At 41.0% G+C, this 15,720-nt stretch overlaps 1 protein-coding gene across 9 annotated transcripts in view; it reads left to right on the forward strand.

Annotated features, from left to right (window-relative positions):
- The window catches only part of LOC122869224 (A-kinase anchor protein 13), a 106,861-nt gene that overhangs the window by 12,530 nt on the left and 78,611 nt on the right, over positions 1–15,720 (forward strand). For all 9 annotated transcript variants that reach the window (XM_044182031.1, XM_044182370.1, XM_044182458.1 and 6 more), the window contains exons 2-5: positions 2,485–2,528; positions 11,426–11,579; positions 14,602–14,765; positions 15,333–15,504. In XM_044182031.1, the coding sequence (XP_044037966.1) occupies positions 2,490–2,528; positions 11,426–11,579; positions 14,602–14,765; positions 15,333–15,504 (529 nt within the window). In that variant the 5' untranslated portion in view covers positions 2,485–2,489. The remainder of the gene's footprint in view (positions 1–2,484; positions 2,529–11,425; positions 11,580–14,601; positions 14,766–15,332; positions 15,505–15,720) is intronic.

Here is a 15,720-nt window from a genome sequence, read left to right on the forward strand (position 1 = left end):
ACAGAAGTGGCCAAAGTAGGGAATTAGGTGGACAGTCGCATGGTGACCTAGTGGTTAGAGCGGATGGCACAGGCAGTTGCAAGTTATATTGTTAAAGAATAATTAAATCCTGTATCTACTGTTTAATGTACTGAACCACTCTTTGACCAGATGAACTGTCACGCCACTTATTCTGTATAACCGTAGGTTTGAGTGACCCAACATTGCAATTTTTAAAAATATATTTCTGAAATGAAGTTTTACAGCAGAGAAATGTTCACTCACAGACCTGCAACACCCTGGTGTAACCCCCCGAACTCGATCTCCCCAGTTCTTCAAAATTGTGTGATAGATGACGCTGAAACTGTAAATGTAATCATTTTTAAATGAATAGAATAGAATACAGTAGAACAGCAAAAAAGACAGACAAAGAAGACACACGATTAGAAGTTTTAATATACTTTCAGATACAGGTGCAAAATTTATCAGGCTATCACAAAGTATCACACTGCCTTAACAACTGCGAAGAAGTGACCATTACAGGCAGACTCAGCTGTTGTGTTCAGCTGCCAGGTGTGAATGTGTAGTATAGAATGTAAAGCAGGGTCGAGCTGATAAAGGGCATGGATACCTTTCTTCGGATGAATAAATGTTATCAACTCCTCAACAGTGAAAAGTGTGAATGTAGCACCTACATATATTTCTTATTGTGCAATGGGTTAGACCCCCTAGTGGTCAATGAGATGTCACGTGAATGAAATGTCACAGGCCCAACACCTGCAACAGTCAACAATGATGTTGATCTGGCCTGTTGAAGCACCCTTGAGTAAGACCTCAACCCATGCCTGCTCATGTACTGTGGACTAGCCGTAAAGAGTGTACCAGCAGATGACAAGTGGCCAGAATATATAAAAGAACCAGTGAGCCTGTTGGGGACATTATGTGAGAGTCTTATCAGTCAAAGTCATGCATGTGGTGAAGAAGCTGGTCCCTGGCCCAGTGCACTTAAGGCAAGAGGATTAGACTCCAGAGTATTATTAGAGCTACTGATTATCCCCTTACCTGATCCGCCTAATTCTGGCTCGAGCCTATTTATTTAGCAGAAAAGTGGAAAAATGAATTGGCCTCGTCGTGCTTCAGCGCTCTGTCAAATCCAACATTGACTCTTTTGGTGTTTTCTGCTGAACTCATTAGGTCCTGGCCTTTTGTCACCGCCTCCCCCGCTGTGGGGTTCATGTGATTAATGCACTGCTGACCACTGAGGCCAGCAGCAAGGACTTGTTTTAGTGCCAGGGAACAGCAAACAAAAGAAAATTGTCTCTCCAAATAACTGAGGAGAATACAGGCTCTCAAAGCCGACCAATCCCTTGACTCATTGGTGAATGCAAGCAGGCCAATATCTCTTAAAGAAAGTTCAACAAAAAGGTTTCCAATCCATTTGTCCTCAAGTCTATAGCTGCAATATGTTTGTTTGGATGTAATTACACACCCACTGCTTCTGACCTTATGCCCAGAAAACTGCTTTGAGGCCTGTGTCCCAGACTGGGAGTAGGGAATCAAATGTGAACATGAGCTGGTAAATCCTGCTAACTGATCTTCCTGGCATAAACTGATGTAGAAGAGGCAAAATAGTATGTTTTGGTGCTGAACCTACTTTTATTTTTCCCTTGGTGAAGAACTAATGGTGATCGGAGGACGCAGGAGCACACAAAAAGTTTGTCGTCATTGCTGTGGCTGTCTTTGAATAAACAAGCACAAATAGAGACTTGGCAGTTTTGGTTTGATGATGAATGTGTGTGTTCCCGCGTGTGATTCTGTGTGTGTGTCTCTTCTGTACTCATGCACTATTAACCTCCCACAGAGTATTGGGACTACTGCCAGGGTCAAGCTTAACTGTCACCTTGTCAACAACAATGTTCTGATGCTGCTACAGCTGATATACAGTACATGCATTTTGTGAAAAAACAAAACAAAACCGTGATGTCACATATTGTGTTATCCAGAGCACTTTGTTTGCAGGGTTTTATTCCAGCAAAACACTATAGTGGCTCATTTCACTGAGAACAACACTGACATTTTAGAAGTTTAACCCAACTTAATATCTGATCACAGGCGGTGTAGTCCCTCATTCGTCCAGGAGTGTTCAAGGTTTCAGTCGTAGTCATCTGGACACTGTTTTGGTCTGAGAACTCAGAAATTTAAGCTAATCTGTGTTGCTTAAACTCTGCCATCAGGGAAGAGTCTTCCTGAGTGTCTGCTGTTTACCCTGCCTATTTTCGCGTGAAACTGACCTTAAGGTCAGTTTCAGTTTTTTCTACGATCTGATCACAGGGTCAGCACCTGTCTCCATGTTTGGTGGACAGCTGTGAGCTATGCACTGCCCCAAGTGGCTAAAACAATCTATTAATACTGCTTTAACACATTATCTTGTTTTGTATCACGATTATAGACAGTAAATTAGCATACCTCAGAGTTATAACCTCTAATTTGTTCTTCTCTTTACAGTGTCCATGGACATGAAACTCAATCCACAGCAAGCTCCATTGTATGTAAGTATCACTATTCCTACTAGAACTTACAGTACACACAGTGTGTCTCTTAACGCCCCTGCACACCGTTAGTCCACACAGGTGTTTTCAATTTGCCTGATTAGACCTCTTCTCAGGACTGTGTAGGTGTGTGCAGACTGTGCCTGAAGGTTTGTTTGTTGGGCGGATGAACTTAGGCCTTTATCATTCTTATTAGTACTGTATATGGAGTTAGATGATGTAATTCCTGGAATACGTCCGCCTGACGTGAGAACAGGTCTTATTAACTGGAGTAGCTGAAAACAACTGCGTGGGTGTGCATGCAAATCAACTGGCTCGCAAATGTTTATAATGGTTTGCACTTGTATTTAGCTGTCATGTTTTACATATTACCAATTAAGTCAAATAAGAACCACTTGATGGACTGGTGATATTCCGAAAATAGACCCAGATAATTGATTAGGAAATTACTAACATGGGACAAAAACAAGACTACTGATACGACAACATGAAGCTGTTCTTCATAACACATCTCCCATCTTTTTATCCAGAGGAGTCTTTTAGAGCATTTTTAGTATGGTTAGGATAAAACCCCCAACCCTGAAAGTGTCAGTGTCTTGCTCAGCCTATTCATGGTTTTTTCTTCCCCATCAAACTAAAAAGAACATCTACTTTGTCAAAGCTACATTGGCTTTGTCGCCGCTTTGGGTGAAAGGAGCAAATAGAAACCCTCACGGTTTTGATCAAAGAACAGGCACCGATCCGCTTAGGGGCCTTGGAACTATAAATAATTATTCAGAAAAGGACAAATTGAGGCTTAGTTTACCTGGACATGTGCCATTTGTCCATATCAATAGGCGAGTAGGTAATTACAGCAAAGAGCTTGGTGCCTTGTGCGAAGAGGACACGTGACCTCTTGATTGCTGGATGTTCTTGTTAACTGTGAGCTATAATGTTTTGATTATGCAGACTTTGTGTGTGTGTGTGTGTGTGTGTGTGTGTGTGTGTAAAGAGCATGCTCCTACGGCAAAGTTGCTTTTGTCTAGGAAGAGGGTCTACTGGTCTATAGGATGTCTGACGAAGAACTAAGATTTATTTCCTGAATAATAAAGTAACAAGAGAAACATCGTGGATGTGGTGGTCTCAAGCCTCAATGATTTTTTTTTATAAATTATAAAATAAAATAATAAATACATTTTTGATTTACCATCTACCACTTACAAATCTATCCATGTTGTAACCACTTACCTGGATTTGGGATGCAAGTGTGTTATCTCCGACATCCTTTGCCTGCCGACTGTCCCCAACTCCTGGTCAGCTGGGAGACTAACTTTTTCCAGAATGACTTCAGTCTAATTCAGGGTGTCCTCTCAGTCAATTGTGCTGGGAATGCCTTTGGAGGGAGGCACCTGGGTGGTCTGCTCACCAGTGGAGCCAGATGAGGTGGTTCAGGTGGAGGAGGTGCAGCTTGTTCCTGAGGTCCTCTGAGATTGCTGAACTGCCCACTCTGTCATGCAGAATGTGGCAAGCAGGGGTTATCTCAGCAGCTTTAAATCTCCCGTCTTATTCTTTGTCACTACCCAAGCTTGTGACTATAGGTGAGGGTCAACTTATAAAGTGAAAGCTTTGCTTTGTGGCTCATATTCCTGGTTGTCATCGCAGGTTATCATACAGTGCAGCTTTCTGCACCCGGTGCCCCTAACAAGCGGTCAATCTCATGATCCTTCTTACCCTCAGTTGGGAATAAAGCCCCAAGATGCCCGATTTCCCCCTTCAGTTGGGTAGAATAAGCCACTTTTTTCCAAGACAGGCAGGCAATTTCCTGTTGTCCTTTTTCTCAGAATGACCATTTGTAGCTCATTTATAACTCAGAATTACTGTTAGATTACAAACAGTCTGGTTTTGTCAACCAATTTTTTTGAGGTTTTGAATTGTTCTTAAATACAAGTCCAGATAGCATTAAAATGTCTTCAGTTTGCCATCATTGCACCCGCATTCTTTGATACATATATAATGAGGTGTGTGTGTGTGTGTGTGTGTGTGTGTGTGTGTGTGCGCGTGCGTGTGTGTGAGTGGGGGGCACATTTCTGAGTGAATATACTTCAGGTTAATGAAAAGATTGTATTTTAAGATATGGAACTATTGATGGCTATGGTGATTTTGTAGTCAGTATGTGCTTGTAGTTATGCACTGAAAAATGTGGACCAGTTTAGAATTGAGGAATTTATCATGTGTGTATATAAGGAAAGGATTAGGTCCACCTTCACTTGGTAGCCGCATTATATCTATCTATTTTAACATTTAGGTTTACCCCTTCCCTCATCTCCTCTCTCTCTCCTTCCCTCCCTTCCCTTCTCTTCCCTCCTCCTTCCTTCTCCCTTCTATTGATGATGTATCACTTCCTCATTTGTGACCAATAGGTTTGCACATTGATAGAGAACCATCCTCCCATTCAACTCATTAGTGTAACACAATATAGGTGTGTAAGCTACTGCTAACAATGACCCTGATGAAGACCTATGCCGGTCGCACCGCATTGCTTATTTTAAATACTTAATAAGGGCATTTTAATTTTGCACAAACCCTAAAGTGTCCTTTGGATCGTTTTTGAGAGGAGACTTGCATTTGACATTTTTGATTGAGAGCATATTCCACCCATGCAATGAGCCCTTCACAAGATGGAATAAGCACAGTACACCTGAAGTATCCAAAGAGCACCTGTATGTGATCACCGTAAACACCTAGCAGCGCTTCTACTCCATTGTCTTCACATTTCTGAATGAGTGTCTGAGTGGTTGCAGTGGTCCCCTATCACTAGCAGGCAGGAAGTGAGCTAAGGCAGAGACGTGTGTGTTTGTGTGTCTGTGCATGTGTGTGTGTGTGTGTTTCTAAAGGCTGGAGTGGTTCACACATTAACCACCCAGACAACCCTATCTATGATTTACAGTCAGAGTCTTCAGTGGAACCAGGTGGGCAGATTTTAGTCACAGACATTCTCAGTGAGATAGTCATACCTTTTAAAAAGTACACATGTAGGGGACTCTGCCATGCAGGGTGACTGAAAATGACACGTAGTCTAAATTTCTACATCACCAATTGTAGAAACAACTAGTGGTAAGGAAGCTGACGGTCAAGGCCTTGGCGTTCTTGCAATATTACTTTGGCCAAAGAATGAATTTAAATGAGGAAGTGATGGGTAAAAGGGTAGAAAGAGTAGAAAGGGTTATATGATTTGTTGGGCAGAGGATGACTTGTGGAAGCTCTTTAAAAAATTACTTTTCTTTCAATAACAGCTCTGCTGTTCTGACTGTGAGTAAACATGCTATTTACATTCTTGGTATTTAGCAGACAATGTTTTCCAGACAATGTGGCTTATAATTAAATGAGCAGGTAGGGGTTCAGTCTCTAACACAGCACACATGACAGCAGGCACAGAAGCAGTTGTAGTGATGGAACCTGTGACCTCTCATGTGATGGTCTGCAACTGCACTGCTACGGGGATGAAGGCTGCTCTAGATGTCAGCAGCCTTTGTAAATTGGAGGATGTGTGTGGTTTCATTAATACATGCTCTGGCAATTTTACATGTCAGTGTCATGTGTGAACAGGAGCTGACTGAATGTGTCTGTCTCCTGAAACTTGCCAACAAGCTAGTAAGATTTCCATATATTGTCTTTTAAATTGTCTAGTGGGAACAAAAAGCCGCAACGTTTCTGGGTAAACCACGTAAAAGGTTGTAATATTGTGCTTCCAAGAAAACCCTCTGACGTTGAGTTAGCTTCACTTGCTAGTACACATCTTACAGTATGTGTGAATGCCAGTAGGGATGAATCACACTGTCAGGCAAGTGTAGCCATAAACCTTTTAACTTTTTATCACGCCAGCTCTTTACGGAACATCAAATTTGACGTGTTGTCCGTAGTATGCATTTTTATTGTTATTATATTATATAGTTTCCATGCAGCAGGATTGAGTAAAAGGTAGAAAGGTAGGTCTATTGCATTAATTAACAGTAATTAAAGATGAGAACTTGGAAGTGCCATGGGATGTCTTGACAATTAGTTTGGGTGCTGAAGTGGAGCAAACTTCCACATTGTGCTGCCTATAGTCAGAAATCCAGCCAAGGGGGTCAACATTCATTTAAACTGCAAATTAAGTTTTAAATTCATCATTAAAAGCAGCTTTGGAGAGAATTCATAACGGTATGTGTGAAGGCCTGAAATCAACCACTACCTCACCTGGATAGTTGAACTCAGTACAGTTGCAGGATGTGTGGAAAAGGCTACACTCACACATGCATATTTAAAAAGAGGGGGCTGGGTTCATAGCCTCCCGCTGTTCTTTTGATGTTGCCTGTTCCCCGTTGAAGCTCCGTGATTAGCAGGTCAATACCCCAGCAGGTCACTTTGTTAAGTACTTATTACCAGCAGAGAGCACAATCATACAGTGTGGCTGAAAGACATCCATTCGAGCATGCCACACAGCTGTAAAACTGGTGGTTTGTTTTTTTTAATTAAGCCGGACACATGAGAGTCCCTTAGAATTTTTATATTTAGCATTTTAGTTATTGTTAGACTTATTGTCAGTAGCGTTAGTTTCAGTTTGTGTGTTTGCCTGTTTGCATGTTTTGCAAAGGTTGCTGAGTGCAGCTGTGCTTCCTGCCATCTCCAGCAGATGTTTCACATCTCTGTTTCTCCACCTCCACCCCCTGCCAACACATTTGCCTCCAAAAGGACTGACAATGATCTTATTCAGTTGAGATTCTATTCTACTCTTTAGTCTCACTCTTTCTTTCTTCACTCAAATAAGTTTGAATTGATAGATCACAGATTGATTACAAGCAATCATAACTGAGGAAGTTAAAAGTAACAGGAGGAGAGTGAAAATGTATTATGTAGACATGGTTTTCTGACTTTGTTCTTTATTTAATCTGTTTTCAGGTCAGTTCTAAAAAAAACAGTAGCTTATGATCCTTATGATGGATGGATATTAATTTTGAGAAAATAAGAGACTGTTGTGGTGCCGTCAAAAATCATTTTATTGTGACATAATTAATGGGTGATTTGCCAACCGCCTTCAGCAGTAGAGAGATAACGATTTCTCCTTTTGCTTTTCTTTTGTTCATAGTGAGGATGTTGAACTTATTTCACACTAATACGTTTTCATTTTCACACGGAGTGCAAACTCACAAATCCACTGAGGTACCAATCTGTTCAGTATCACCAAACCTTAATTTCCGATCTGGGCTCAGGATAAAAGATGAGTTTTTAATGGAGAGAATGTCATGCCTGCTGGCTTCCACCCATCTACAACTCATTTACGCCAGTGCCTCTGCTCTGCTTGTTAAAACTGAGACTCTCTCCTGCATCCTTCATGCTGCAAGTCAGTGTATTTAGTCCCGGCTCTCAGGAGGTTACTGCAGGCTGTTTCTCTTCCTGTGGCCTTAGGGCTATGTGGTCGCCTTTTGAGCACATTTTTCCCCCTCACATTGCTCAGCAGCAGTAGTGGCATGCCAAACAGAGACTTGCCAATCCCAAGGCTGCTGGTTAGCCTCGCTGCTGTCAACCTGCTGATCACCCCTCCTCCCCCCCGTATGGAACAAAGGCCTGAGGCCACCACTTTATAAGAGAAGGAGGAAGCACCTTTAACCCTGACTGTTAAGCTCTCCTCGACACCAGCCGTTGGCCGCTGCGTCGGGCTGTTCATATTGGACCGGGCTGGTGAAAACATTGCAACACTGGTCAGATTAAGTGGGATGAAATGTCCCATTATCCCTCCTCGGTGTCAACAAGCTGCAATCCCCCGGTGGAAAACAGCAAATTTTGAACAATATCGCCATTTTTTGCTGCTTCTCCTCCTCCTCAGTCTGTCCTTAGATGACACCACATCATTCCACCCAGTGCCCCAGCCACAACATAGCCAATTGTCACTTTAGAAAAAGAGAAGACTGCACAATAAACAGTTTTTTCACATTGGAATATTAGCACATTGGCAGGACACATGAAAATCTAGTAAGCGCAATATAGCTGAGAAAAGATGGATACATAAATTGATTTTAAGTAGAATTTTTTTCCTAAAATCACTAATAATTATACATCTCCTTAGTTACTATTCCTACCAGTGCTGTAGTGCTTGAGTCCGGTCTCGAGACATTTTTTTCTATTGTCTCGGACTTGACTTGGACTCGTTGGTAATTGCTCTCGGACCTGGCCATTGGTCTCGCTAAATGTTCTAGTTGGTCTCACCCGAGTCCAGTAATATATGTTGTTTTTCTTTGACATGTGAAGTTGCACTTCAACTTTATGTGACTTTTAAGTGAAAAGGCTATACTTAAAGGAATAAGTAGGATTTTCCTAAAAAAAAAAAAAAAAAAAACTGAAAAAAAAAAATCCTTCTCAATCATCACTTATGACCCACTAGAAGTGTGTGGCAGTGTCTGTATCTGCAGCGACGCTGCCCTCTGCCTGTATTTTCTTGGTTTCTTATTAGTTTGTTGTGTTTGGGACGTTTTCTGGGCGTCAACCTTTGGTCAGCGCTGTGCAGCCCCCAGCGCCAGGCTGTGAGGTTGGGACTCGTAACGTAGCGAGCAGCTTACATCTCTGTCTCCGTCCCTCTCCTCTGTATTCTGTCTGTGTCATGGATGTATCTTCAGCAATGGCACAGCGCTAAAACAAAGTGCGGAGATAGGTCTGGCTATGCGAGACTCTCTCGCTCTGCGCTGGGTCTGAGTCTAATTTGATCCTGAAGCGTTGTTACACTGCACTTGCTTTTTGATCATTACAAATAATAGTGCAAAATGATCATCTTAAAATAGAAGCTATACTGTCTCTCTAGCATCGCAAAAATTAAAAACAGGTAAGTGGTATGGAAGAGGATTCTTTTTTTCTGTTTTGGTCTCTGTCTTTCTCATTTGCACTCGGTCTCGACTCAGATCTCTTTACTCTGTCTCAACTAGTCCTGGTCTTAGACTCGACAAAGGTGGTCTTGACTACTGCACTGATTGCTACACCTGACAAGTTTTCTGTTCTTGCACGGCCCATATGCAGTTTACAATGATAAAGGTGGCAAATTAACCTCTCAAAATTCTTAGTAAAATTCGAAACAATTTGTCCTTCATTTGAGACTGATGTCTCATTTCTAGCTTCTCTACATGCATGATATTGTGCTAAAAGACTAAAGGCTAAAGCTGCATGTCCCAGGCGGCGAAAACAGTCAGCATCCTCATCAGTTGATGATTCATGTACTGTAGCTAGAAGACATGGAAATAAAGAAACATTAGAGCCAATTAGTCCTATAAGTAAGATAAGGAAAATTATAAGATCAGACTGTTATTTCATTTGAACATAACCCTGGCTGCTTAGCTTGTTCAGATTTTCAAACAGTATGTATCACTTTTAACGTTACAAAAGACAAGGCTTTTAGGATGAAGACTAAGTGATGTATATTTCGAGTAATGTTAGATGGGGTTGCTGAAGCGTAAACTTCTCCAAATTCAATAAGAGCAGGACATAGCTGCAAACGTTGCCTACACTCTGATAGCTTTCAGATCCGGCTTCCACGCAGTGGGGATATACTACACAGTGCACGAACTAGTCGTGAACTGGACTATTTTTAATTGTAACCTGTAATGTCACAAAAAGAATGTAGTGCTTAGGAAATAAGGCTAGTTTATTACCAGTAGGTTATATAGCCGGGCTAACGGTTGCAGCTTACGCTAGAGCACACAAATACACCGTTTAATCAATTTCTTGCACTTTTGCTCTTCTGTTTTTTGATTCGGAAAGACAAAACAATACACAGCCATGCACAACAAAGGTCACTGGTTTGGGTGTTTGCACCAAGCTGGAACATATGGCTGTAGTGGACTTCAGTAGAAGAAAGCTCCCAGTGGGAAGTAGGTCTCTGGAAAAGAGCATTGACCTTGAATAATGTTCCATGGATTCATAAGGGTTAAAAAGCTGGATTAGTTAATAAAAAGCACAAGCGTTGCTGTTAATCATGTTGCCTCCTCCTTTGGTAAAACTGTTTCGTCGCCCTCCTTCTCCTCCTGGAGCTCGCTCACTGGTTTGGCAGAAAGTCAAGCTGCTCCTCCATATTTCAGGGCTGTCAGCTGCCTCCCTGTTTCTGTTAATGATGTGATGTGTAGCATTTTAACATCAGTAAATCATTACCATATTAACTTTGATGCATTAGTGTAATTATTGTGAACAAGACTGGCAGCCTCCACACAGAATGTTACACTATGGCCCTGTTAAGATTTGGTATCCAGATATCCAGTCTGCAACTAGATCCAGTAGTGAAGAATTGTAGTTCACATCTGGCACCAGCATTTGTCTTAAAGGCATCTAAAGTGACCAACTGTGATTGGATTTTACTCTCCTGATAACTGTTGGTTTTATCTAGGTGAGACTAATAAATATGCACACTGGGAGTTCAGGAATTAGATTAGATTTAGTACTTTTTGCCTTAGTTGTAGACTTCTAATTTAAAAAAAAAAATCATAATTGTTGAGTATACAAACGATCTAGGCTGTATTAAATTATTTCAGCGATGCATTTGTGTTCTTGAGCATTTTCGTGCCCACTGTACTGTGTACTCTTAAGTTGACACATGCATCCCAGACTATCACCAAATATGGCTTGAGAATTGTAATTGAAAAGTTTAGTCCACTAGTTGTAGCTGTAGAGTATATTGGCAAATCAATAAGTATTAGATATATCTATTAGATATTTTGAGAAATATGGTGCAACACCACCTTCAGATTTACCACAATCAGTCATTTCCTCCACTTTTTTATGATGAAATTTAGGCAGACTTACTTTTGATCTCTGTCTAAACATTTTTTGTCAATCTATCTTTCTTGTTCTTTTCATTTCTATCTTCCTTCCTCCTTCCTATCTGTCTCTCTCTCTCTCTGCAGGGGCGGTGTGTTATCACGGTGCAGCTCGCTGATGAAGAGCTGGCTGCGGATGAGGAGGGTGTGGACTACTTCCTGCTGTTCGCTGGCAGCACACAGAGGCACCTGACCAGCACCCTAAGGAGCAGTAATGACACCTTGCAGGCGATGTGTCCCGGTAAGCCACCCCACCCTCAGTGCCTTGCAGCTTACCTGTTACCGCTAATGGACCTGTGGGAAGGCAGCTCCACCTACAGTATTAAATACATGTTAAATCTACTTTTAATTCTGCTGCAATGTTTGTCTTAACTGATAGCATGGTCCTTGTTGCAGATACCCTTTACCCAGATTAGTGTTGGTAAATAAAAACAAAATGAAGGTTCTGTGAAAGTAGCATCATGGCAGACTTATATATTTTAGGCCACTAACATACCAGATAGAGTCAAAATACAGTCAAAGAATTAAAATAAAATAGAAATGTTATAATCACAGAAAGTGAAAACAGTCAAATCTTCCAAAATATCACAGGCTGCTTCAAAGCAATAATTGTATTTAAGAAGGGGATGGTGTTACTCCGCCCTCACAGAGAAAGTATTTGTAAATCAGGAGTTATTATAGCTGTGGAAGAAAGTCGAAGTAATAAATGATTAATCATCCGCCACCTCTGTCCTCGTTTTTAAACTAATGTTGTGATTTGGAGAGAGAGAAATCACCTCATTTTATTTTTTCTAGAGCCTGGCTCATTCATCACTCCTCTTGGAGCACTTCCTATTTATTCTGCTTGCAAAATTGAACGTCTTTAGCCATTGCTATAGCCAGAGATACTTCCTGTAAGGTGAATGATTAAGAGCAGGCAGCACCAAAATCAAGGATCAAAGGTGGTAAAATAGGTGGTAAAAATACAGAATACTTGTGACCCTGTAGTAAACATGGATGGTGGCAAAATATTGGGAAAGACATAAAATATGGGCTGAAGGGGCAAATATAAAAGATATTGTTGAACTAATTGTTTTCCTCAAGTGTCTGCGTTCCAGACAGGACAAAAGAAGGCAGAACACGTTAAACTGTGTCATCTTGTTAAGAGCTCGGCTGAATTACAGCCGTCTGATGGGGGGTCAGAGGAGGTGTTACGCTCTGCTTCACTGCTCCCTCCATCAGTACACACAGAGCTCCGTGGGACCTGTCCTGTGACCGAGCAGATGGTCGCGGGATAACATTCCCAAGTGGCCTGAGAAAATGGCTGCAGATACACTGAATTGGCTTGAATTGAGGTACCCTTGAGCAAGGCATTTAAACTTCAATATTCAAGTGGACCTGCCAAGTGACCAACTGGTTATGTTTGTAGCAAAAAAAACAACACTGACAGAGAGTCAATGAAAGAAGGTGTGTTGAATAAATGGGTCTGATATGGTAGGAATCTTGTTCCTGATGTAGAGGGCACTATCAAGGGTCAGCTTCGGTTAATTTCGTTTTTAGAAAGTAGAATGACAAGGAGTCCTACATCCACAGCGTATGACTTGGCATTTGGGGAGTAAGTAAATTAATGCAGAAGGCCGTGCCCTGTAAATTGGATGCAGGCATGTCAGCACTGCATGCATTTACAAGGCAGCCATGCAGAGCCTTTTATTCCCTGTTAGTTGTGCTTTGACATTGCCATTTGTGTGGACTACAGTCCTTTGTTCATTCTTTTTTTTTATGACAACTGAAAACTAATTAACATAAATATTCATTTAACTGATAACATGTTGTATTGTTAATTTGTTGGTAGGTCAAGTATGATTTGTGACTGCTGAATAGGTATTAGCGAGATGAATTGAAACACAAGGTTCGTTAAGTAAAATAATATTCTGATTTATTTGGATTAATTAAATATGATTTAAGTCAACGATTCAAGTCTGCGCTGTATTGTAGCTCATTATTGTTAGTAATTGGTTCTTATTGTGCAACTTTGTGATGTCAAATGACAAAAATATTGTTGGTAGTCTTTAGTTAATTGTCTGTTTTTGTGTTGTAGCTGTGTGATTATTTTATTACCTCTGCTGGATAAACCTGGCTAAAATACTGAATGTATGCAAACCAATTTGGTCTTTAAAAGAACATCTCAGAGTCACTGTTCATTCATGATTTTTATCAGCAAATTGCTCATAGATACATTTCTTAAGCCCATCTAGTTTTTCTTGTGTTGATGCGGTGTGAGACTTTTCCTGGAGGGAGGGATGTTAACATATTATTGTCACCAAATTAGTCTCCATGACCATTTGACACAAGTAGCAATTTACAACATATAGGTACTTAACCATGCAATTAAATTAATGAACCAAATGATGGTTTTAGAAGAAAAATATAAGCTTGACCATCTTCCTCTTAGTTGGGCAAATTGCCTTAATGAGCTATTGGCCTTTTTAACAGCAGACATTTTGACTTGTCATAGTAGAAAAAGCACAGGTGTTACTAATAACAGTAACGATGTCTCTGTTCTATTCAAGTGTCCGAGTAAGCCATGACATTGAGTCAGCATGCACAATACCAGGACCCCGAAACCGAAGCAGCTAGCTGTTAAATGGAATTTCATCAGTAATTTTATTATTTGCTACTGTGCTTTTCCTACATGTCAAAAGGTGTTCCATGAAAAAGGTTTGTGAATCTGATTCATTTGGGAACGATAAGTGAAAAAGGTTTGTTGGATGAATCCTGTGAGATTTAGCACTGCTAGCAATGTTACGTAACTAGCTAGCATCCACTCTGTTTAGTATCTACTTTGCTTCTCGGGCCCTTTTGCTTCCTAATGACTATTTTTTCACAGGTCACAACCATTGCACATTTAATATCACAGTTATTTTATTTACTATTGATTTTGCCATTATTGTTGTTATACTTTCTATGACTGTAATGTGATGTCGCTAGTCACCTTGCTAGCTGCAACTAGCTAAAAACGGTCAATACTCATACAACACAGGGACATATACAGGGACAGGGCTTTATAAAAGGCACATTTTAAACCCATGGGGGATTTAGTTAAATACAGACAGACTGAAAATATAGAATATAACCTATTTATTTGTCATTGTATTGTGAAAAATGTTTTAAGACTACAGTATATTAAACATATTCTCTGTCCTCTTCTGCATCCTCCTCCTCTTTCTCCTCTCTTCTCTCTTTTTACCCTTTCTTTCTGTGTCTCTCCTTGTATTGTCTTGTAGCTCATGACTGTTGCGAGGTGGTGTTGGTCACCTTGTGTTCAGTCAGCCGAGGTGTCTCCGAGGTCCCCGAGGACCTAAAGCCCCGTCTGGGTCGTGTGGCTCCATTGGCCGAGCATCGATTCAGCTTTGTCCAGGATTTGGCTTTTGACATGGCCCAGTTCCTGGTGAGCAACTAGATGAGTCATTTCCATTTCTAAGTGAGTGGTAAAATCACCATAAAAACTGAAGCTTGTCACAGAAGAGGAGAAAAGTGGTTACCATTGGTTACAAGTGATACAGCAATGTGGGCAAAGTGACAGTAAGACAAAAGTTTGCCATGTTATTGTTTCTTCCCTGACAAGGCTTGATGTCTCACAGTCCCTGGTATTCATTTAATAAATTCTTTTCAGCACAATTTATCATCCCATAGAAATGTAATATAGAATTTGCTTAGCCAAGGAGGATGACAAGATAATGTAACTGTAGCACTCAAACTTGAAGCTTCTAATGGAACATTTTTTCACTTTTTTAAAATCTGAATATGATTTGTTTTTGTCAAGACAGTGCAGCCTCAAATTGGGCTTATACTGATAGATGCATGTGGATGTGTCTTCCTACATTTACATCTTACGTTTTAGGCATTTGGTTAATGCTCTTATGCTGAGCGTCTTAAAGCGAGTGCTTCCAGTAGACTAAGCCTCAGCTCCTCCTCTGTAAAATCTGACTCATCTTTGTAATCACCCTCCACACAGGTGAGTACGGCGGGCCGGGCTGACGGCCTCGATGGGGCGCTGCTGCTGGATGAGTGTCAGATTCCCCTGCAGGAGTGTGAACGTCTGGATGAGAGCCTGGCGCTGGCCCTCCACCACCTCGTGCTGCCTCCAGGATGGAGCTTACTGGGGAACAAACTAACCAACAGCACTGGTGAGACTGGAGGGCAGTGGACTGTCTGTAACATGCAATTTCCTCACACAAAAAAAAATGTCCAAGGGTCAGACAGAATGTCTCTGCATTGATGCAGAAACATACTGACAAATTATAGTCGTACAGCACATAATGAAACACACGTTTGTCTATGTGTCACATGCAGTATCTTTCATAGTGTTGACTAGATATTAATGAAACTAAGAAGATTGATCA

Source organism: Siniperca chuatsi, linkage group LG1, assembly GCF_020085105.1.
Source record: "Siniperca chuatsi isolate FFG_IHB_CAS linkage group LG1, ASM2008510v1, whole genome shotgun sequence".
NCBI classification, from domain to species: domain Eukaryota; kingdom Metazoa; phylum Chordata; class Actinopteri; order Centrarchiformes; family Sinipercidae; genus Siniperca; species Siniperca chuatsi.